Source organism: Bos indicus, chromosome 13 (assembly GCF_029378745.1).
Source record: "Bos indicus isolate NIAB-ARS_2022 breed Sahiwal x Tharparkar chromosome 13, NIAB-ARS_B.indTharparkar_mat_pri_1.0, whole genome shotgun sequence".
NCBI classification, from domain to species: Eukaryota; Metazoa; Chordata; class Mammalia; order Artiodactyla; family Bovidae; genus Bos; species Bos indicus.
In genome coordinates, this window is record NC_091772.1 from 9,944,796 (window position 1) to 9,970,449 (window position 25,654).

At 42.1% G+C, this 25,654-nt stretch overlaps 1 protein-coding gene across 2 annotated transcripts in view; it reads right to left on the reverse strand.

The window, feature by feature from the left end:
• The window catches only part of KIF16B (kinesin family member 16B), a 307,508-nt gene that overhangs the window by 18,200 nt on the left and 263,654 nt on the right, over positions 1 to 25,654 (reverse strand). For both annotated transcript variants that reach the window (XM_070800719.1, XM_070800718.1), the window contains one exon: positions 10,973 to 11,056. In XM_070800719.1, the coding sequence (XP_070656820.1) occupies positions 10,973 to 11,056 (84 nt within the window). The remainder of the gene's footprint in view (positions 1 to 10,972; positions 11,057 to 25,654) is intronic.

The following is a 25,654-nucleotide window of genomic DNA, read 5'->3' on the forward strand; positions in this document are numbered from 1 at the left end:
TGTGAAATGGAAGGGATGGCAGAGAGAAGAGACGAAAATGGCATTTCATTCTACAGGGTAAACGGTGAGGTCAACAGGAGCCTGGAGCTCACAGCCGTCTCAAGCGAAGCAGGCCAGCTTCCCCCAGGCGCGGGCGACAGGAGGGAGGCCAGGCCACTGGCTCCATGCGTCGCTGGGGATGCCTGCTTCTGCGTCAGAAGCCATGAGACATGATAGAGAAGGGTCCCTCGCTGTATCTAGGAGGAGAGCAGGAACAATCCTCCAGCCATGGTTTAATTCTGTAATATTCAAGCCTCGTTTCATTTTGCTTTTAAAAGTGACCCAGGAAATGAAAAATGTTCAGTACTGAACTCCACAGCAGAGCAGGCCCAGCTCTGAAGCCCGCCGTATTGGGCTGTGCTGCGATCCTCTCATCTGATGCTATTTCCATCAAGAGGAAAGAGCCGGAGATCCCTGTTGTTTGCCAAGCCCCAAACACCTTGTGAGTGAGGGTGGAAGCCGGGAAGAGGACAGATGTTAAGGATTTACTGGGGACTGAGGTGGGGTTCTCATTGGGGCTGATGTTAGAGTATCAAAAGCCTCAAAAATGGAAAAATTACCACTGCAGCTGCATCTGGGGTGAACAGAAATGGGCTCTGTCATGATTAATCCTATGTGTCGACTTGCTGGGCCACTAGGTGCCCAGATACTTGGTTGTTCAGTCGCTCAGTCGTGTCTGACTCTTCTGCAACCCCATGGACTGCAGCACGCCAGGATTCCATATCCATGGGATTTCCAGGCAAGAATCCTGGAGCGGGTTGGCACGTTACTCCAAACGCTATTTCCGTGTGTGTGTGAGGCTGTTTCTGGATGAGATGAACATCTGAGTCAACAGACTGGGTGGAGCATATGGTCCTCACTTACGTGTGTGGGCCTCACCCAACAGGCTGAACGAAAAGGCAGACCCTCCCCCGAGTAAAAAGAATGTGTGCCTGACTGTGCTGAGCAGGGACAGTGGTCCTTCCCGTCTCCGGGTGTGAACAAAAACATCAGCCTGCAGGATGGAACGCACTCCACCAGCTCCCCTGGTCCTCTAGCCTCTGGACCATGGCTCTCCCTGACCTGTGACTGCCGACCGCACATATTGGGACCTCTAAACCCCAAGCTAGGGAAAAGCTAAAAAAAAAAAAAGCACTATTTCAGTGTCATCGACTGTGTGTAGAAATGCAAAAGACACAAATATGTGTAAAACGGAATCTCACTGTCTGGTTCAGATGAATGCTGCGGGTCTTGGGCACCCACGCTCACTTCATCACTGCCCTCGGCTCTCACTCAACAGAGTGGCGAGCCACACTGACTCCGCCCTTGGTGTGTCTCTCTAATCTGCCCACTTTCCTCCACGCCAACGGCCATCACACCCTCCTGGAGGCCACAGTCACGTCTTCTCTGGAGACAGTAACAGCCTAGCCACTGCTCTTGCTGCCGCCGTCTCCCCTGCTCCCTCCACGCTCCCCAGGGTAGTCAAATGTCAGCCCTCCTCTCATCTGCATACAGCGCTCCATGGGCCTCGCTGTCCTGTGGCTCAGGTCCAGTCAGCAACATGGCTTTAGGATCTGGCTTTTCCTTCCCTGTCTACGTCGACACCAGTCTCATCTTTCTACAGCAGACTCAGATTCCTGGATCCCATCCCAGTCTCGCTGAATCAGAATCTACTAGAACACAGTCTGAGACTGTATCTTTCAAAAAGCTACTTGAGATAAATTCAAAGATTGGCCACACAGGTTTGGGGACAACTGCTTTGGGAGTCATGTCCTCTGATAACCTTGGAGGTGGTACATGACTGTCTGAGTAGTTACTTGATGAGTCATCTCTGCTCTGACAGGACCATGAGCTCCTTGGAGACGGGAAGGACTCAACTGATGCATGCAAGACAGGCCCAATCGTGCACAGGAAGTGGTCATGAGCATGGGCAGTGACTGCCATGGTCAATGGATTGCTTTAACACAGACAGCAAAGACCATCAAGAGGGAGACCACCAGACATCACGTGCCTCCTCTGAGATGTGAGGGAACAACCGCACCACCTCTACAGTGTTTCTGCCCCAGAAAATCAGACTTGAACTCAATCAAGCCACTCAATCTAACAACTGGTTGAACTGTGGTGTTGGAGAAGACTCTTGAGAGTCCCTTGGACTGCTAGGAGATCCAACCAGTCCATCCTAAAGGAAATCAGTCCTGAATATTCACTGGAAGGACTGATGCTGAAACTGAAAACTCTAATACTTTGGCCACCTGATGCAAAGTACTGACTCACTGGAAAAGCCCATGATGCTGGGAAAGACTGCAGGCAGGAGGAGAAGGGGACGACAGAGGATGAGATGGTTGGATGGCATCACCGACTTGATGGACATGAGTTTGAACAAGCTCCGGGAGTTGCTGATGGACAGGGACGCCTAGTGTGCTGCAGTCCATGGGGTCGCAAAGAGTCAGACATGACTGAGCGACTGAACTGAACTGAGAGGCACATGGTGAATGGCACCATGGGATGCAACCAGCAAAACCTCAAATGTGAGAATTCCCTGGATAAATGGCATGGTTTCATCAACAAACAAATGGTGAGAAAACAAGAGGGAAGGGAAATCTATACATTATAAGACACTTTTTAAAGAGATTCACCCTAAAATATTTATGGATAAAATAATATGATATCCCTAGTGGTTCAGTTGATAAAGAATCCTCCTGCAATGCAGGAGACTGGGGTTCAATCCCTGGATTGAGAAGATCCCCTGGAAAAAGGAATGGCTGCCCACTCCAGTATTCGTGCCTGGAGAATTCCATGGACAGAGGAGCCTGGCATGCTACAGGCCATGGGGTTGCAAAGAGTTGGACAAGACTGAGCGAAATAAGCACGCAATATGCTATCTGGCATTTGTTCTAAAATAACCCTGTGAATGGGCGTGTACAGTGACTGAGGTAGAAATGAAACGAAACAGGTCACATGCTGACAATGATGAAGCTGGGTGATATGAGAGGGTGCACTGGGCTTATAACATCATTCTTTCTGCTTCTGTAATATACACTGTCATAAAAAATAAAGTTTAACAAAATGTCTAAGCCATCAATTTCTATCTCATGATATCTCAAAGTTCCTTTAGTGTACTGAAAGCTGGAGATGGTTATATATCCTTTTGCAGAACAGAAATTTGCTAATTTTACAGGCTGCATCCCTTGATTCTAAGAGTTCTTTGAACACCTGCTATCAACAAACCCAACACTCTTAGGTAAAGGCGGTTTCTCTTTGGAGCCAGAATGGGTTGCACAGGATAGCCAAAGGCCCTCTGCCCCAAGGAGAACCAGGGCCATGTCCTGCAAAGAGGATGATCTTCTCTTCTACATGGACATTCTAACTTTATCTTGATGCTAAAATTAACGTACTCAAGTCCTTCTGCTTCTTCACACTAACTTGACAGAAGATCATCTCAACTTTCCTGTCTGACTGGATGAAGGGGAACTTAGTTTTAGTACTGTAGAAAGTGGTAGAAAGAACAAAGAAAAGGGGCAGAGGAAGGGGCAGCCCGTTTTCAGATTTCATAAGCGACCCTTGAAGAAAAAGTCTTCACATATCATGCCGACAGTGCAATTAAAAGTAGCAACAGGTCACGTAGACTATCCCAAGTGATACTACAAGGCAGGTGAACGTGAAGGCCCTCTGCACCAAGCATCAGTGAGGAAAAGCCTTTGTGGCGATACATGAAAATTACAGGGAAAGATAATCTTTATGCCTGTCAATTACATCAGTATTCCACCAGTCCTCTCACCTAGCTTATGCTTCTGTGTGATTACAAGAGATTTCCTTCTTTTTTTTTCCCTCACTATTCAAAGGTTTTAATTTTGAAATGTTTCTGTATTCAAATGTCTTAATTTACAAAGGTGGTCTGTGCTGGGTGGGCACCTCATTGATTTGCATATTCTCAAAATCATTGATTCATAAAGACCGATATCTACCTTGAGTGTGGAAAGAACAAGTGAATAAAAATGGTGCTTGGCAAAGACAGATAAAATAGCGACGTCCAAATTTCAGAGTAATGAGTGAGTCACTCTTAATGAAATATACATTACTATATGCTTAGCAGTAGAGAAAGTATGTATAAAAATATAATTTGTCTAGATGATGACCACCTTCCTTATAATAATTAAAACTCAAACTCCTGAGAAAAATGTTTACTAGTGCCACACTCACTCACCCACTCACCCACCTCCCTGCTCACCCACCCACCCTTCCCTCCTTTCTTGAGCAAAGCAATTAAAGGACAAGAGGAAAATAAGAGGATGGAGGGAGGACAGAAGTGGAAGGAAAATGAAGGCAGAAAAAAAGGAAAGGAAGGAGATTACCAATGTGTGAGGACTACATTTATAAAAAAAATGTATAAAACTCATAAATAAACTTTATTTTTAAGGCAGGTAAAAGTTGATAGAAAAGTGGAGAGGAAGCAAAATTTCTCATATCCAGCTCTCTACACACAACCACTATTAAATTCTCACACCAGAAGGTTGTATGTGTTATAATTAGTAACCTACGCAGACACATCATTGTCCAAGTCCATAGTTCACGTTAGGTTCACTCTTCCCTATTCTGTGGGCTTTGACAATGTATTAAGTCATGTACCCACCATGACAGTATCAAGCAGAGCAGTTTCACTGTCTTGAAAATCCTCTGTGTTCTGCCTATTCATTCTTCCCCGCCCCTGACGCTTTTACTGGGTCTGCAGTTTTGGCTTTTCCAGAATGTCATATGGTTGGAATCATACAGTAAGCAGTCTTTTCAGATTGGCTTCTGTCACTTAGTCCTATGTATCTAAGGTTCCTCCATGTCTTCTCAAGACTTGGTGGCTCATTTCTTTTTAAGGTTATTCATATTTCACTGTCCGGATGTACCACAGTTTATTTATCCAGTCACCTCCAAAGGACATCTTGATTGCTTCCAAGTTTTAGCAATTATGAATAAAGCTGCTATAAACATTTATGTGTGGGTTTTTGTGTGAACATATGCTTTCAACTCATTTGGGTAAACACCAATGATTTCAAATGCCAAATTGTATGGTAAGAGTGTGTTTAGTTTTGTAAGAAACTTCCAAACTGTCTTCAAAAGTGGCAGAATCATGCATTCCTGCCACCAATGAAGGAGAGTTGCCGTTGCTCCACCTTCTCACTGGCATCTGATATTCATGGAGTTTTGGATTTTGGCCATTCTAATAGGTGTACAGAGGTAGCTCACTGCTATTTCATTTTTGCATTCCCAACTGACAAATGATTCCCTCCTATATCCGCCATGGGTTCATCTTCTTTGGTGACGTGCCTGTTCAGATCTTCTACCTGTTTTTTAATTGGGTTTTTCATTTTCTTATTGTTGAGTTTTAAAAGTTCATCGTATGTTTTGGATGAGTCCTTTATCAGATGTGTCTTGTGCAGGTATTTTTTCCCCAGTATGAAGTTGGTATTCTCATTCTCTTGGCACTGTCTTCTGTACAGCAGAAATTTCCAGTTGTAGTAAAGTCCAGCTTATCAACTGCTTCTTTCATGGATTGTGTCTTTGATGCTGTATCTGAAAAATCACTGCCATACCCAAGGTCATCTGGGTTTCCTCCTACATTATCTTCTAGGAGTTTTAATTTTGCATTTTACAAACAGTCTGGATTACTGTAGCTTTTGAAGCCTGGGTAGTGTCAGTTCTCCAACTTTTTCTCCTTCAATATTCTACCAGCTATCTTGGGTCCTCTGGTTCTCCATACAGACTTGAGAATCAGTTTGTCCATATCCACAGATAACTTGCTGAGGGATTGCAGTGAATCCACAGACCAAGTTGGAAGACCTGGTATCTTGATACTATTAAGTCTTATCCATAAACATGGACTATATCTTCATCGGTTTAGTTCTTTCTTTCATCAGTTTTTATAGTTCTCTTCATATAGATCTTATACACAGTCTATTAAATTTTTATCTAAGTATTTAATTTGGGGTCCTAATGTACATTCTATTATGTTCTTAATTTCAATTCCAATGTTTCATTGCTGGTATATAGGAAAGTGATTGTTCTTGTATCCTGCAATCTTGTCATAATTGCTTATCAGTTTCAGGAGATTTCTTGTCAATTATTTTGGATTTTCTATAGAGACAATCACGTCATTTGTAAGAGCTTTATTTCTCCCTTCTGAATCTGAATAATCTTTTATGTCCTTATCTTATTGCATTAATTAGAACTTTGTTTAATTTTAAAAGTCAACTCTAAGTCATATGACAATTGGAATGTAGCAATTTTTAACAGAAGAATTTCTAGGGTCGGCTATGTACCTGGTACCTATCCAAGGATTTTGCATGTATTCTCATTTAACCTTCACAACCACTCTACGAAGTGGGTATTATTAGTATTACCATTTTATGGATTAAACCCCATGGACTATGGCCCACCAGATTCTTCCATCCATGGGATATCCCAGGCAAGCGTACTGGAGTGAGTCACCATTTCATTCTCCAGGGGATCTTCCCATATCAGGGATCAAACCTGAGTTGACTGCTTGGCAGGTGGATTCTTTACTACTGAGCTGCCTGGGAAGCCTGACTGCTCTAGTACTTTCAAGAAAACATCTGAGAAATTTCTCCAAAGGTGAAATTGGAGCACCTATCTCCAAAGGTGGTGGTTTTATTCTCGAAAACTTTATTATTTTAGAGGATTCCCTTGTTTTCATTAATTAGAGTTACTCCTTGGAATGACAGACTATAAGATGATTAGTGGAAATGTTTCAAGTAGATGGTAACATTTTCTGCAATTAGTGACCCAAAATGCACCTCTCATCAATCAACAAAAACAAAACAAAAACTCATCTACTGGAGATAATATAGGTAGATTTTCTGAGAATTCAGTGAAAGTGAGGCATGTAAAGTATCATGGGAGACTGAGAATTCCATTAGACGTCGATTCTGCTGTCTTCAAGTAACTGGAGTACAACGGGGAAATCTGAGACATAAACGTACCTTTTGATACAAGCAAGAGCATAACAAGGGTCTTAAAAGAGGTGGAAGTGAAGTCTCACGGACATTCCAGAACAAAGTGTGTGGCAGACCCAGCTTCACCTCAGACTGAGAGTGTGTGAGGGTTAAGAGAAGGTGCCTGCCCTGAAGATACTCTAGTGCAGACTGAGGCTTTGCCACTCACTGGCTACACAACCTTCTTTATCCTCCCCAAGACTTAATGTTTTCACCTGTAAAATGGGGATAATAATAGAAGCCCTCAAAAGCTGGCTGCAGGAATAAGTGGCATGATGCACCAAGCCTTTCGCCCAGGCCTGGTGCTCAGTAAGAAACACACAGTGAATGGGAGACAGCTGTAATGCTATGTGAAAGCCTGGGAACTGCCGGCATTCCACCATTTTTGACCTACAACAATGGCAGGTTCGACCCAATGGCAACGGTATCTGCCTTCAAGTAGAGTACTGATAACGAGCACCCTTCCACTCCAGATAAATGCATCAGACAGACTGATGTGGTCGTTTCCTGCTACCTCCACAACCTTCTCTGCTGGGCAGTAGTCTGTGTTACTAGAAGGGCTGGGGGAGCTGGGAAGCGTGTCACACAGGGAGAGTTGATATCAGAACCCTCCGGCTGCCCGATGTCAGGCTCTGTCAATGACATGCACATTTACACTGACTAGTTTCAGTGGGGCCACAGTGGCAGCAACAGGGAGATCTGCCCACGTGAGAACCGCCAGAGACTATGGCTCTTCTGGAGCAGAAGTGTGGGGTGGCATTAGAGCACGAGATGCAAAGCAGCAACAGGCCAGATTCTCCAGGTATAAACCAGAGTGGGCCCCATAACTCTGGATGGGTGGATCCCATACAAGTCTGTCAATAAGAGTGAGTTCTGGAGGACAAATTTACACTTCTCCAAGTGGCATCACCACATCGTGACTCACTCCTGCCTTTTTGTGGTGCTACACACTCTGACCTCACGGCTACCACCACACACACCACTAATATTCCTCTCTCCGTGGTGAGAAAATTAATCTCTAGAACAGCTCATGAGAGGCATAAATTTCTGTTGCTACCCATCACCTTTACAATAATTATTTCAACATTTTCACAAGTAGGGCTTCCCTGATAGCTCAGTTGGTAAAGAATCTGCCTGCAATGCAGGAGACCCCAGTTCAATTCCTGGGCCTGGAAGATCCACTGGAGAAGGGATAGGCTACCCACTCTAGTACTCTTGAGCTTCCCTTGCGCTCAGCTGGTAAAAAAATCTACCTTTGATCCAGGAGACCTGGGTTCAGTCCCTGGGTTGGGAAGATCCCTTGGAGAAGGGAAAAGCTACCCGGTCCAGTATTCTGGCCTGGAGAAGTCCATGGACTGTATAGTCCATGGGGTCGCAAAGAGTCGGACACGACTGAGAGACTTAAAAAAAAAAAAAATTATAAAGTAGGTGTCTATGTCTTTCATGTGAAAACATTTGACCTTTTTTTGCAGATAAACTCAAACATGAGGTCCCAATCTTGGAGCTATTTTAACAGCAAAGAAGACGGAAATGCAATCGGATGCTTGCTTATGGAGGCATCCGTAAGTACCCAATGGCGCTGTTCTGTGCAGCTCCACTGGCCTGAAGAGGTTTGTAAAACTCTATTTCTGGATTTTAGAAATTGGCAGATAATTCCTCTTGTGCAAACACTCTGTATGTTATGTTGTGCCAGTACAAATGTGTGCTACTGGAATCCATCTTTCTGCACGTTGCTTATGTATTTATACACCAATGTAAACACGTGCTCTTAGAGGGAAAGAGATGGCTCATTCACCCTGATATTCTATGTAATACCTCAAACTATCCCCAGTATGTACCAGGAACTAAGTAAATCCATATTGAATTAAATCACATAGGAAATTCAAGGGAAAATTAATGTTAATTTTCACATGAAAATCCACTAAGTCAGTGACTCTTGGTGTTAGACTGGAAAAAGCAAATCACACAATAGTTGCATGAAATTAATTCAAGAATCTCATGTTAACTTTCCATTAAAGTGAAGCTGAATTACACTCTCTCCTTGACAAGAACATAATATTCTAAGACTTAACAGTCAACATGAGATGAAATATACTTAATTTAAAATATAAGCCTTTGTTTTCCTTCCAAGTGTAGAATCCATTCCATATGGACTAATGCCACAGCCACAGGTAAACCACCATCATAGGCTTGTATCGGTGGAGATGTTAACACTGATGCTCAACAGCTGATGGCTCAGTAGGGATACAGGGTTAAGCAGTGATCCTGGAAGAACAAATATGGGTTCCACCTGAGAGTACCAAGAATGAAAGGGTGCCCTGAACTTTGCTCTGGCCCTGGAAGCTAGAGTGGAAAGAGAAGAGCCCCCGAGAGCTGGGCTCACAAACGTAGAGCACACACGCCTGCTCTGTTGCGGCACGGCCGGCACCTGGTGCATTTATTCAGAGCTCTGAGTAAGCTGAGACGACAACAGCTATGTCCTGCTGGTTTACAAACTCGTTTTCATATGCTGTCATTCTGCACAGGTTTTAATTAAAGACAAGTCTAGATAACTGAGGTGGGTAAGACTTCAGTAAAGAAAACCATCACCAGTTCTACTGTGAGCTTTACATTGTTTATATGATACCATTAAACCTTTACAAGAACTTGGCCAAGCAGGCTCACCACGATAATCTCTGCTTTGAATGTAATAAACTCTTCAGTTGGGTATCAGGGTCAGGCCATCTCATAGGATGATTTTTAGAGCTCTACAATGATCCATCCAAACCTCAGTTGTAATAGTTTCTGGATCTTTTCAAACAGTTTAATTCTACAGTTTAACTCACCAGTCTGTAAGCATGGCCACACCCTGAAACTCATCTTTCCTTAGAGGAGTTCTACACTGAGGATCTTAAAACCCTAGAATGCCCCACCTCCTCATGGGCCACAGTCTCCTGGCCTCCAATTTCTCCACAGTCCCCACTCCCCATTTTGGCTCTCACTGGAATCTCCAGTCTCTGGACATTTCCCTTGGTTCACTGGTGTTCACTGTACTCCATAGACAGCCATTTTAAATTGTGCCTCTCTCAACTGAATGAGAACAATACTGGTTTTATGCAGAATTTCACGATTCAGAAAGGGCTAGCTCAGGCCTCCTCTTATTTCATTTGCAAAAAGTCTTATTTTTTTAATTCCTCATAGAGGAGTGGCACAGGGGACTCTGCACAGCCCCTAGGAAGCTTGTTGACTGGAGTGAGCTTAGTTTTATCTGCCAGCCTCAGTGGCTCAGAATGGCAAGAGCTGCCCATGATGGAAAGCCACCTGCTATCACACCCTAGCACGGACACCCTGTCTCAGTAGTATCGGATGCCAATGAAATAAGCAGCTCTATCCTACAGAGAAAAACGAGCTATATAAAGCAGTCAACAATGCACGCTGGCAGAGAGGCAGTCAGAAAAACAACAGTTGTGTTGAACCAAAGTTTTCCACGTAGCTGGCTCAGAAGACGAAGTTAAAGTAAGTCAAACAAAACCTAACGTGACTAAAATAGGTATGTGTCTTTTTGCTTCCAGCCATCTTGAAAAAGCAATAGCAATGCAATACTATAAATCTTCAGTTAATTAATTCAAGTTTTTGGCAGCAAGCTCCTACCCCCATCCTGCACTGCATACCATCTGTCTACGTGAATATTCAGTTCTCACCCGCAACCTGCTTCCTAATCCTTGGAATAAATGTACCTCCTCAAAACCCAGGAAAACGCTCTGTTAGAGTGGAGAGGGGGTGAGGGGAAGGCCTTATATTTTAAATAAACTGATCTCATTACTTTACAATCTGCTACTGCCATCTCCTGCGTTAACGATTGGCAGCACCTTCACATCCGTGAACCGTTAAGTGTTTAAAGAGGACGACTTCTCACTGGTCAATCAGATGGCAAATTTTCTGCACACACAGAAAGAAAAGCTTGATTCTGTTACCTCTAATTGACTTCGCCTCTCAGCAATCACACGTTCATCCTTGTTTCCAAATAGTTTCTTTGGAGGGAATTCAAGGGTCGCAAGCTGAAATACATATTTTATAAGAGACAGATTAATATCACACTCATGATCTTTGGGTCATTATTATTTGGAATCTCTATCACAGGGGGTGGGGGTGGGAAGAGAAAGAGGTTAGACGTTTCAAGATGGTAGGTCCTGCTTTACTTGGCCACTAAACAGCTGTATGACTTCAAACAGACCAGGTGAGGCTCCACCAGGCTCACACAGGAGGCAGGAGGAGGGGCCTCAAAGGAAGGATGGACTTGAGTCTCAACGTTTGGCCCCAGATACAGAGTAGACTCTTTGCCAGATGGTGGTTCATAAGTTTCCTTCTTTAAAACGCAAGTTTGTTCTTCTTTCAGTCCTCTTCTTAAACTAGAATTATTTTTGTGTTGAGATGAAGTTGAAAACTCAACAAGCACACTACCTGCACAGTTGGTAAGAGAGTTTTTAGACCCTTGCTGCGGTTCTTTCAACTTTCCATGTGGACTTTTCTCAGCTACTACTGCAAATGCAGACTGCCTTTGTGAAAAGAGGACTTCTCTTTCAGGCTTTCACCTTGCTTCCTAAAGAATAAACATTTAGAATTTGTTGTAGCCAAGTCTTAGGATTTCACAGGTATTATTCTTAAGCTTCTCTTCTCAGAAGGAGAAAAATCATAACAGAAAGGTAAGTTTTCTAATAGACTCAAAGACAAGTAAGAACTCTCTAATCTGGTACAAATCCGACCTGCTCGTGTGGCTTTGGCTGAATGAATACTGAGCAGCAAAAATTGCTGGTGTTGATGAAATTCACTTTTTCTTTCCTTCCTTCCTTGCCCTGTCAGGTTCAGATACATTGAGAAGCCAATGAAGCATTGTCAAGAAAAAAAAAAAAAAACACATTTCTCCCACAATATAGGTCACAATGTGCCACAAAATTCCTATTTCGTGCATATGCAAATCTTGGCTGATTTAAATTTATATTTCCACAGTGGGAATCAAAAATTAAAAACATCTGCATATATATATATATATATATATATATATAGGACTTTGAAAACTTAAATTTAGTATCAAAGGACAATATACATATAGAAAAACACATACATCGGAAGGAAGTGAACAACATGTGAATTTTCAGTATCTCAACACACTGCAACCACCACCCAGATCAAGGAACAGAACGTCCCCAGGAGCCCAGTAACCCCCAGTGCTCCCTCCCACTGGCCCCACATGCCCTGCGGAAGGCTGGTGTTAGCCCGACTTCTAACAGCTTAGTGTTTCCCATTTTTGAACTTCATGTAAACAGCATCACACGGCATGAACCCTTTTGCGTCCGTCATTGCTCGACCTCATGTGTGTGAGGGCCACCCCGTGACCACGCGCAGCAGTAGCTGGCTCAGTAGCTGGTCTGTTCAGTCTCTGGTTATGGGACATCTGGCTAGGTTCTGTTTTGGCCCTTAGGCACTGTGTTGCTATGAACATTTTTTCTATAGGTTCCTATACATTTCCTATAAACGTTATGCAGGGAGTCCTGTTGGTCATAGTCTTAGAGGTGGTCATACGGAATGCAAGTGTTCAGTGGTATCTGAAATTATCAAACGGTCTTCCCAAACAGTTTTACTACCGACACTCCCACCAGCAGGGACTGTGAGACCAAACAGCTCCAAATCCTCACCAACCCCTGATGTCGTGGTCTTTCTCATCAGGGCAATTCTGGTGGGTATGCCAAGATTGCTGCTGAGGTTCAGATTTACATTTTTCTAACGAGCCGCGACGTTGAGCATCTTTTCACATGCTTATTGACCATATGGGGAGTGCCTGTTCAACTCTTTTGGCCATTTTTTTAATTGGTATAAGGCCTTTTTCTCATTAAGCATAATTCTCCTTTTTGATTCTTTTCAAGGGATCTGAAGTCATTAAAGCCCTTTTTTTAAAGTTAACTGAAGTCGTACAGAAGTTTCCAACTCCACTGCTCTATCAAACCAGAGAAACCTGGGGTGAGAGAGGTGTGGGACCTCTTTCCCCTTTTCTCACCAATGTTTCAATTTGGTTGTTCATATCTGAAATCAGTTGAAGGTAAAGAGAAAGACCATGGGCATGGAAGTAAGACAGGCCAATTCTGAATCATGACCACTAATTAGCTAGCTAGTTTGTTTCTCTGAGCCTGAGTAATCGCTGCTGGAAAAAAAAAAAAAAAACCTGCAGACAATGGTAGTAAATGTTACCAGGTATATTTAGTGAAGCAACACCAAATGCACCTTAACTACTCTTATTGTTTACTAGGGATCTGGTAATTTCTAAGAATGCAGCATGCCACATTCTCTGGTCCCTTCTCTCCATCTCTAGATTGGTGATGTGGCTTCAAGGAGTAAAGAGATTTCTGGAACCCTGCCTTCACTGGCATAAGCACACTTCCATATGTTGCAGCTTACAGAAGACAGGTACCCAGACATGTCTTTTGGGCTCCATCCAGCCGTGATTTCATCTTGTACAAATGTGTTCCCCCCTCAAATGCAGTGATGTTGAAAACTTGGCAAGCATGCTTTCACAGTTGGTTGTCATTTTCTTACATGGCTGATGAAATGATGTGGTTTCTGTTGGGGAAACTCACAGTCACACTTGCACACTCAATCAGAGCGGGTGCAGTGAAAGGACCTCAGGCAGATGAACCAGGTGGGAATCAAGCATCTTTATTTCCTCATGGTCAAATGGCTGTATGTACTCCATCCTGGGATGGAGGCTGGTATCTTGTGCCATGATGATCCACCCTGTGAAATAACTGTGTATAAACTATGTGTAATACAGTCGCTCAGATTTTAGGAAGAAAAGGGCAACCTTAAACATCACTGAGGCACATAATCCTAAGACTATCATATTCAACCATCTAGCTTCAGAGATGAAGAAATACAGAATTCAGTGACTTAGAAAAGTTCCATGTCATGAGGTGGGCGAGTCAAGATGAGGAACCAGGACTGACTCTAGGTTTTCACAACAAGGCTGTAAAGGGTATCCACAGGGTATGGAAGACCCTACTGGAGTCCTCGAGGATCAGGGATCCAGAGGAAAGACAATAACCCCTCCTCTAGAAAACTGAGGAACAGCTGCTGGCAGTGGCCAATGGGCCCACCAAGAGCTGTCCATGAACCTCAGAGGGGACCTGCACTGACAAGGAAACAGCAAGGTGATGGGTCAGTGACCATCACAGGGACAATGGGAACTGGATGGGACTCGAGCAGGGTCCCTGGAAGCCTGTCCAGGGATGAGCAGCTCCTGTCAACTGACTCCACATGTAATAAAACCTGAGAAGTGTTGGAGGGAGGGAGAGAGGGAAGGGGAGCAGAACCTGCCATGTGAAGAACTACCATATGACATCCCTTAGATGTGGAATCTAAAAAGAAAAGCTACAAATGGGATGAACTAGTAAAACAGAAAGACACTCACAGACTTAGAAAACGAACTTATGCCTTGCTGGGGGTGGGGTGGGGGTGGCTATATTTAAGATGGATAACCAACAAAGACCTATTATATAGCACACGGCACCCTGCTCAATGTTTTCTGCCGGTCTGGATGAGAGGGGAGTCTAGGGGAGAATGGACACATGTATACGTACGGCTGAGTCCCTCTGCTGTGTACCTGGAACTACCACAACATGGTTAATCAGCTATACCCCAATAGAAAATGTTTTTGGTGTTAAAATACATTTTTTTTTTTAAAGTTGCCACATGACTCATAACTCAATGCACACGACCTGGTCCACGTCCTTTAGGTGGGGCTGGGACATGAACAAACTGAAGGAGAAAGGCAAGGCTGTGAGGCAAGGTATTAAAAAAAAGGATTGCCTCCAATAAAATACTTACATCAGAAACAGCTCTCCAATCTCTTTCCTCTGATAGAATGGAAACTACCTCCATTTCTCCTTCTTAGGGAATCTTGACAGTGCTGTTTAAGCCTTGCCATCTATAAGCTCTTAGGTTGAATGAGATGAAATTGCCAATTTTAAAGTTAAAAATGGTTGACTATCAGCAATTCCATCAGGTTAAACTCCATATAAAACTTCTGACGTTTTTAAACCACTGGGGTGAACATACATTCCCAGCTGCTTTTACCTGCCGAGGGCAAAGGTTCTCAGTTGTGGGATTGTTGATTGGCTACATCTAAACCAATATTCTTTCAAAGGAATATTTTTCTTAGAGCACTCAAAAATAAAACAGAACTGGAAACATCTTAAATTTAAAAAATGCAACACCGGAACCTCCCTGGTCCAGGGGTTAAGACTCCAAGCGTCCACTGCCGGGCATGTGGGTTCCACCCCTGGTTGGGGAGCTACAATCCCCTGTGGCTCCTGGCATGGCCAAAACAAACACACAAACAAACGGAGCATTGAAACAACAGCCAAGGAACCGGGGAAACAGTAACAGTACAGGAGACACCAAAGCCACCTAGGGGCCAATAGCTGTTGATACAGAATGGATTACAGGGCCATTTTCAACATCAGCCCATCTTTTGAAAGGAAAAAAGCAGAAAAGACGATCACAGTCTTTTCTTGGATTAGAGGAAAAAAGGGCAGGGACTGACTCTTCATTCTCAGCATTGTAAAAATCCTTATAATCCTTTGTATCTTTAATATTAGAAAAACCCTTGGAAGAATTGGAAATCTGGAGTAGAAGAGAGGCCTGAGCGTTTCCTCTCCAAGTACGACCACCTCATTTCTTCTGAAGCAGAACAGCATAAGCAATCCTCTGCAGGTTTCATTTCTGGACTATGAATTCTTTAAGCTGTCCACATGTTTTTAAAAATGGACAATTTACCCATTGTAAATTGTGCCCGGGACAGCCGAAAAGAGGAAAAAGATTTCTATTGTGCAGAAAGTGTTGCTGTCTGAAAAGTAATATTTCCAACAAATTAAGAGTACAAGTGAGGCTCAGAAAGAAGGTGATTGTCCCTGACTTTTCCTCTCATGTCCTACATACACTGACATATGCTGTTTATTTGTTTGGCTTCTCGTGTTAAAGAAAAGATTGAAAGTAAAAATCAATGATATTATCTGGATATTTACAATTTCTTCTCAAGTTCTTTATAGTTGGAATTTTTTCCTTTTTATGGCTTCATTTTTTTTTTTTTGAATCTAGCACATAGTCAAGTCTGATTTCTGTAAGAAACACTGTCAGGAACAGTAAACATCCATGAATGGGGGAGAGACTCCTCTTTCATTTCCTTTGTAACCTCTGACAAAGGAAAACACAGTGCCCTACATTTCTAAAAATTAATGTTCCTGATGTCCTATATACCTCACAACTCATATAAGTATTTCTGACTTGTATGAAAATGATCAAGGTACTTGGGATTCAGTAATAAGGAAAAATTAACTTTTTTATTTGTACAAAATCCTGTCAGAATCATTTTCTGCCAGAGTTAGCTTGCTAATTTCTACTAAAAACAGTATGCTGGGATTTTTACTGCAATTGTATTGAAAGAACAGATCACTTTGGAAAGAAGTGACATCATAAAGTCTTGAGTTCACCATTCCATGAAAAAAATTTTTAAAACTTCAGTTTCATAAAGAGCAAAATCCATCAATTTCCCCTTTTAACTTTCATGGAGAGAGTCTCATGTTAAAAAAAATATGATTGCAACAGAAATACTCTTCCTACAAACCATAACATTAGATGGAACAGCTCTGGTTAAAGACAGTGGACTAAAGCTTTTATTTGTTCCCCTTATTGCCTTCAAAAGCACATGAAGAGTAAAAGAAAGATTCTGACTGCAAAGTAGGAAACCACCAAGTCCATACACAGGCCACGTGACCTCAGGGAGCCCAGCTTCCCCGCCGCCCCTCCAAGCTGGGGGCCACAAGCCACTTACCAGAGTTGGCAACCAAACCCCTAGGTAGGTATTCCATGAAGCTGTGATTAAAGACTGAAGCTGGGGACAAGGAGAAGGTGGGGGACACCCGAAGCCAAGGGGGCCACCGGGGGCTGCTAGGGGAGAGCCCAGAGCTGCTCAAGGTATAGGTGGGAGAACAGCCCAGGGGCAGACACCTGGCTTCACTGTCACAGGCGGTGACCCTACAGTCCCCCACCAACACCAGAAAACAAGAAAAGGTATGTCTCAATGTGAAGGAAAAAACTGGTGGGACAAAACTCAGAAAAATTCCAGGCAAAGGTTTAGGTATCTGGCAGATTGCTGCCTCCCTCTCCGTAGGACCTGTCCCCTCCTTGTCCCCATGATTCACTGGTGCTTCCCTCCCCCAAATTAGCCTACATCATAGCCAGATAAATATAAAACCACACACTAAAGCCTGTCTACCTCAGCTGCTTTCACACGATACATCATGTCCAGCTTGCAACAAAAATGACAAGGCATGCTAAAAGCCAAAAAAAAAAAAAAAAAAAGATCACCAGTCTGAGACTATTCTAAAGTGAAAAATGTTGACAGAAAAAAGAAAATAAGCAAGAACTCAAGAAAGAGATGGAAGAAGCAAAACAACAACGACAAAATAGTAGAAAGAAAGCCCAGCAGAAGAAAGAAAAAGTTAGAATGATGACAGTAAGAACACAGATTAGCTATTAGAGTAGGAAAAACACAGGCAAGATGCAATGTGCTAAAGGAAGGAAAGGGCTTCCCACGTGGCGCTAGTGGTAAAGACCCTACCTACCAACGTAGGAGACAAAAGAGAAGCAGGTTCGATCCCTGGGTCAGGAAGATCCCCTGGAAGAGGAAATGGCAACCCACTCCAGTATTCTGACCTGAGAAAACCCATGGACAGAGGAGCCTCTTTGGTCCGTAGGATCCCAAAGAGTCAGACATGACTGAGAACCAATTGTAAGGGAAAGAAAATATGGTCCAAGAAGTTTATAACTAACACAGAAATGTCTTTAAACTGTGCTGGCCACAGGAAGACATTCTCAAACAGATAAAATTCTGGTAAAATGAATCAAGGTGAACCTTTAAAAAACATGTTGGATGACCAAAAAAATTCAACCAAGAGATAGTACAGTCTAAGGTTCTAAGAAATGAAGAAAGCAAGACAAAGAAAACACTGCCTCATTTTAAACTCACAACTAGGAGAGAATTATGCATAAGTTATGTATAAAAATGTGCTATAGTTTGACAATATAAAAATAATAGAATTTTTAAAACCAGGTAGGTGGGACTAAATACACTGGGAGAACTTTATTATAAGATCATTTAGAAAAGAGAAACACAATTGATAATTTATAAAATGGAAACATACCACATGAAAGCTAGTGTCTATCATTCCCTTCTCCAGGGGATCTTGCGACCCAGGGATTGACCCCGAGTCTCCTGCATTGCCTGCAGATTCTTTATTATCTGAGCCACCAGGGAAGCCCCATTGTTTTAATAGGCTAACAGAGTTTTGTCAAGAGAACGCACTGGTCATAGCAAACACCCTTTCCCAACATAAGAGACGACTCTACACATGGGTGTCACCAAAGAGTCAATACCGAAATCAGATTTGATTACATTCTTTGAGGCCGAAGATAGAGAAGCTCTATAGAGTCACCAAAAACAAGACCTGGAACTGACAGTGGCTCAGATCATGAACTCCTTATTGCAAAATTCAGGCTTAAACTGAGAAAGTAGGGAAAACCACTAGAACTTTCAGGTATGACCTAAATCAAATCCCTTATGATTATACAGTGGAGGTGACAAACAGAGTCAAGGGATTAGAACTGACAGACACAGTGACTGAAGAACTGTGGACGGAGGTTCCTAACACTGCACAGCAGGCGATGATCAAAACCATCTCCAAGAAAAAGAAACTGCAAGAAGGCAAAATGGTTATCTGAGAGGGCTCTACGAATAGCTGAGGAAAAAGACAGGCAAAAGGCAAGGGAAAAAGGGAAATACTCAACTGAATGCAAAGTTCCAGAGAATATCAAGGAGAGATAAGAAGGCCTTCTTAAATGAATACTGCAAAGAAATAGAGGAAAACAGCAGAACGTGAAAGACTAGAGATCTCACCAAGAAAATTAGATATCAAAGGAAAAATTCATGCAAGGATGGGCATGATAAAAGACAGAAATGGTAAGGACCCAAGAGAAGCAGAAGAGATTAAGAAGAGGTGGCAAGAATACACAGAACAACTGTACAAAAAAAAGGTCCTAATGACCTGAATAACCACATGGTGTGGTCACACACGTAGGGCCGGACATCCCGGAGCGTGAGGTCAAGTGGGCCTTAGGAAGCATCACTATGAACAAAGTGGAGGTGATGGAATTCCAGCCTAGCCATTGCAAATTCTAAAAGAAGATGCTGTTCAAAGTGCTGAACTCAATAGACCAGCAAATTTGGAAAACTTAGCAATGGCCATAGGACTGGAAAAGGTCAGTTTTCATTCTAATTCTAAAGAAGTGCAATGCCAAAGAATGTTCAAATTACTGTACAACTGCACTTATTTCATATGCTAACAAGGTGATACGCAAAATCCTTTGAGCTAGGCTGTAGCAGTATGTGAACTGAGATCTTCCATATGTACAAACTGGGTTTAGAAAAGGGGACCAGAGATCAAATTGTCAACATTCACTGGATCATGGAAAAAACAAGGGAATTTCAGAAAAACATGTAACTTATGCTTCACTGACTACACAAAAGCCTTTGTGCAGATCACAACAAACTGTGGGAAATTCTTAGAGATGGGTATACCAGACCACTTACTTGTCTCCTGAGAAACCTGTACGGGAGCCAAAAAGCAACAGTTAGAACCAGACGTGGAACAATGGACTGGTTCAATATTGGGAAAGGAGTACAATAAGGGGGTATATTGTCACCCTGCTCATTTAACTTATATGCAGAGTTCAGTTCAGTTCAGTCGCTCAGTCATGTCCGACTCTTTGCAACCCCATGAATCACAGCACGCCAGACCTCCCTGTCCATCACCAACTCCCAGAGTTCACCCAAACTCATGTGTATCGACTCAGTGATGCCATCCAGCCATCTCATCCTCTGTCATCCCCTTCTCCACCTGCCCTCAATCCCTCCCAGCATCAGGGTCTTTTTCAATGAGTCAACTCTTTGCATGAGGTGGCCAAAGTATTGGAGTTTCAGTCTCAGCATCAGTCCTTCTACTGAACACCCAGGACTGATCTTCTTTAGGATGGACTGGTTGGATCTCCTTGCAGTCTAAGGGACTCTCAAGAGTCTTCTCCAACACCACAGTTTAAAAGCATCAATTCTTCAGTGCTCAGCTTTCTTCACAGTCCAACTCTCACATCCATACATGACCACTGGAAAAACCATAGCCTTGACTAGACAGACCTTTGTTGGCAAAGTAATATCTCTGCTTTTCAATATGCTGTCTAGGTTGGTCATAACTTTCGTTCCAAGGAGTAAGCATCTTTTAATTTCATGGCTGCAATCACCATCTACAGTGATTTTGGAGCCCAGAACACTGTTTCCACTGTTTCCCCATCTATTTCCCATGAAGTGATGGGACCAGATGCCATTATCTTCATTTTCTGAATGTTGAGCTTTAAGCCAACTTCTTCATTCTCCTCTTTCACTTTCATCAGGAGGCTTTTTAGTTCCTCTTCACTTTCTTCCATAAGGGTGGTGTCATCTGCGTATCTGAGGTTATTGATATTTCTCTCGGCAATCTTGATTCCAACTTGTGCTTCTTCCAGTCCAGCGTTTCTCATGATGTACTCTGCATATAAGTTAAATAAGCAGGGTGACAATACACAGCCTTTACGTACTCCTTTTCCTATTTGGAACCTGTTGTTCCATGTCTAGTTCTGACTGTTGCTTCCTGATCTGCATATAGGTTTCTCAAGAGGCAGGTCAGGTGGTCTGGTGTTTCCATCTCTTGAAGAATTTTCCACAGTTTATTGTGATCCACACAGTCAAAGGCTTTGGCATAGTCAATAAAGCAGAAATAGATGTTTTTCTGGAACTCTCTTGCTGTTTTGATGATCCAGTAGATGTTGGCAATTTGAACTCTGGTTCCTCTGCCTCTTCTAAAATCAGCTTGAACATCTGGAAGTTCACGGTTCACTTATTGCTGAAGCCTGGCTTAGAGAATTTTGAGCATTACTTTACTAGCGTGTGAGATGAGTGCAACTGTGCAGTAGTTTGAGCATTCTTTGGCATTGCCTTTCTTTGGGATTGGAATGTAAACTGACCTTTTCCATTCCTGTGGCCACTGAGTTTTCCAAATTTGCTGGCATACTGAGTGCAGCACTTTCACAGCATCATCTTTCAGGATTTGAAATACCTCAACTGGAATTCTATCACCTCCACTAGCTTTTTTCATAGAGATGCTTTCTAAGGCCCACTTGACTTCACATTCTAGGATGTCTGGCTCTAGGTGAGTGATCACACCATTGTGATTATCTGGGTCATGAAGATCTTTTGTACACTTCTTTTGTGTATTCTTGCCACCTCTTCTTAATATCTTCTGCTTCTGTTAGGTCCACACCATTTCTGTCCTTTATCGAGCCCATCTTTGCATGAAATGTTCCCTTGGTATCTTTAATTTTCTTGAAGAGATCTCTAGTTTTTCCCATTCTGTTGTTTTCTTCTATTTCTTTGCATTGATCGCTAAGGAAGACTTGTTTATCTCTCTTTGCTATTCTTTGGAACTCTGCATTGAAATGGGAATATCTTTTCTTTTCTCCTTTGCTTTTCGCTTCTCTTCTTTGCAGAGTACATCATGGGAAATGCCGGGCTGGAAGAATCACAAGCTGGAATCAAGACTGCTGGAAGAAATATCAACAACCTCAGATATGCAGATGATACCACTCTAATGACAGAAAGCTAAGAGGAACCAAAGAGCCTCTTGATAAGGGTGAAAGAAGGGAGTGTTGGCTTAAAACTCAACATTCTGAAAACTAAGATCATGGCATCTGGTCCCACCACTTCATGGCAAACAGAAGGGAGAAAAGTGAAAGCAGCGACAGATTTTATTTTCTTGGGTTTCAAAATCACTGCAGATGGTGACTGCAGCCATGAAATTAAAAGACGCTTGCTCCTTGGAAGGAAAGCTATGCCAAACCTAGACAGCATGTCAAAAAGCAGAGACGTCGCTTTGCCAGTGAAGGTCCATATGGCCAAAGCTATGGTTTTTCCAGTAGTCATGTATGGATGTGAGAGCTGGACCATAAAGAAGGCTAAGTGCCAAAGAATCGATACTTTAAAATTGTGGTGCTGGAGAAGACTCTTGAGAGTCCCTTGGAGTGCAAGGAGATCAAACCAGTCCATCCTAAAGGAAATCATCCTGAATATTCATTGGAAGGACTGAAGCTGAAGCGCCCATACTTTGACCACCTGCCGAGAAGAGCCAATTCGTTGGAAAAAACCCCAGTGCTTGAAAAGACTGAAAGAAAAAGGAGCAGAGGATGGCAGAGGATGACATAGTTAGATAGCATCACTGACACAAAGGACATGAATTTGAACAAACTCCGGGAGACAGTGACGGACAGGGAAGCCTGACATGCTGTTTTTTCTTAAAAACACATATTATTTTAGAGGGTATGGCAGAGAAAAATTTAATTTGAAGCTCAGAAATTTCATCAGTTTTAATTGATTTTCTTTCCCTTTGTTAAATTCAAGTAAAATAAATTTAATGTTTCCATTTAAAAATAGCATATACAGAATGAGCCTGATGTTACAATTTTATTCATTCTTCCTATTCTTTTTCTTCTCACCTCAATTTCTTTGTATCAGTCTACATATTTGTCTCTTTACCTGTCCCTATCCATTTTAGTACTTTAAATAATGTTCATTAAACTGCAATATTAATTATACTTAGAGAATGATTTTGAGTAATCTGTTGCTCTCTTCTTGTATTATGTGAAGCTCTTATAAATGAGCATGCATCATCTTTAGAGGAACAGTAAAAAGTGATTCTTCTCTGTATATATTTAATGGAACGGTTAAATTAACATTGTATGCCTTTTTCCTTTAATAACCTGAGATTTAGGGCAATCAGATTTCAAGTCTCAGCTCAGCAAAGAGCTGCTTCTATAATGTCTCTAGTTCTTAGTTTCATCGTCTGTTAAGATGAAGGAATTGAACTGAGATATTTCATTTTTGAGCTCTGAAATCCTGTATCTCAGGTACTAATGATTAAAACCTCTCCACGCCGAGTTACGAGAAGCACTTTTACATACCATGGAGATACTTAACTGGGCTATATTACTTTTGAGGAGTGTACCTTACTTCCTGTAAAATCTTCATAGCATTCTTATTTTAAATAAGGTGAACATGTGTATGGGAAAATAGACCAATATAATAATGAAATGTTACCGTTCAAGAGGTTGTAGAATTGAAAAAGGATAGAAACAAACGGGAATGCAGTATTCATGAGAGAACCTTTAAAATGGTATCACTTCCTGCTATAGTCATTATCCTTAGAGCAGGAGTGGGAAATGATGCAGACGTTTGAGCTCTTATGGGAAAATTGTACGTTAAAGTTAAAAATGATGATTGAGGTCAAATATAGTGGATATTTGTGAGAGACACAACAGGTCTAGAAAACACTGGAAGGAAACTGAGCAACAGCCCTATTACCTACATTGCATACTGTGAAATCTAATTATACAGAGTAAAACATAGGAAACAAATGAGGATTAAAATAGCACATTTCTTTGACCTAAGAGAAACATAATGGCAAGCTCATTCTGCAATTCAGTAAATAAAACATTATTCTAAAGATAAATGTATTGAAACAAAAGCCATTAAAAAATGAAATCGATAATTTTGAAGCCTACTGGTTTTCAGTGAAATCTGTCTTGCTCTTTTTCTCTGACTGTGGAGTCTAAAAATCCAAGTTATCAACTTTTATTTTGCATAATTGAGAAGCAAGCCCGTAAGTTTTAGGCTGAACAATAACTCTATGGGAAGAATCATGAACAGAGTAAGAAAAGACAGTGGTTCCTTATAATACTAGCATTGCCCATTTATATAATTATTTGTGAATCTCAGTTTTGAGAAAATGAAAACAGAGTATCCATTTATTCATCAAGTTGGCCAGCTATGTGTATTAGAGTCAGCATTCTCTGCTGCTTTGTAATATTTCTAAATGATCTCAGCGTGAAATTTTCATCTACAAGTTGGCTTTTCCCTTTTTATTCCCAGTGAACTGACAGAGCCTAATGTCTTCTAAGAGCCATCTTGCTCAAATTCTGACTTCAATGTTTATTACATTATAATAAGATAGGTCGGCCAGGCTGCTGCCATCAAAAAGACAAATTAAAAGCAATGGAAAAGTCTGTTTTTATTAGAAGCCTTTCTCTCTTGGCCAAGTTCACTCTAGGTTAGCCAGGTGGTCTTGCAGGTGACAGACAGCACAGGTTTTGATAAATGGCATCGTTGTTTCTTTGGATATAAATAATGGCAGCCTTTATATGGAAAAGAAATTAAAGTCAGCAATAAAAAAACCTCACCTATCTTTTATGGTTTTATAACAATTAAGCAGCTAAAACTGGGTTATAAATCACTGAAGGAAAACAGAACAACAACTAATAAAGTATGGAATCCTGACTAATGAAAGGAAAACATTTGACTTTTGTTACCACCTAATAAAAGTGTACTTTACTGTCATTCCTCATTTACTAGACATTTTCTTTACTTCTGTAGCATGTGGCTACCTAAACAGTACCCAGTTTTTTTTAAATATTAGAGAGAAATGGGACTTCCCTGGTGGTCTAGTGGTTAAGACTCCACACTTTCAATGCAGGGGGAATGGGTTCCACCCCTGGTGGAAGAACTAAGACCATACATGCCACATGGCATGGCCAAAAAAAAAAAAAAAAAAAAAAACTCAAGGAAAAATTCTACACAGCAAAACTATACGGTCAAATCAGCTTTAACCCAACTCTTGCCGATAGATGTAAACTACAGGACAACTGGCAGCATCTGAAACACCCACACACTGCAGGTTTATGGCTGTAAATGTCAGCTTCTCCAGCTTTTGAGAAATGCAAATAATGAAAACTCATCAAAGAGCTACCATAATTCTCACAGCTGACAAGAGGGAAGCGTTTCTGACTACTCAAAATTAATAGCAGCTCCCAAGGCCTTATAAGAACAGCTGTCACTGAGAAATATACTCACAAACAAATACGCAATTCTCCCCCAAGTTTGACTTATTAGAGGCATGAAGTGGCCACTCTTCAGGACAAGTTAGATAATCAAAGGAGCAATGAGCTTCCTTTAGACCTCTGATATGGTAACATGAGGGTACCTGGTAGCTCCCTGGTAGCTCAGCTGGTAAAGAATCCACCTGCAATGCAGGAGCTCTCAGTTTGATTCCTGGGTTGGGAAGAGCCCCTGGAGAAGAGATAGCTTACCAGTATTCTTGGACTTCCCTGGTGGCTCAGATGGTAAAGAATCCACCTGCAATGTGGGAGACCTGGGTTTGATCCCTGGGTTGGGAGGATCCCCTGGAGGAGAGCATGGCAACCCACTCCAGTATTCTTGCCTGGCGAATCCCCGCAGACAGAGGAGCCTGGCGGGCTACAGTCCATGGGGGTCACAAAGAGTTGGACATTGACTGAGCAACTAAGCACAGCACAGCACATGGTAACACGAGAGAACCACAATATTTATGAGCACATGCTAAGTGCGTAGCTCAGAGCCCGGCATATTCTAGGTTCTCTTAAGGATCTGCCCAATG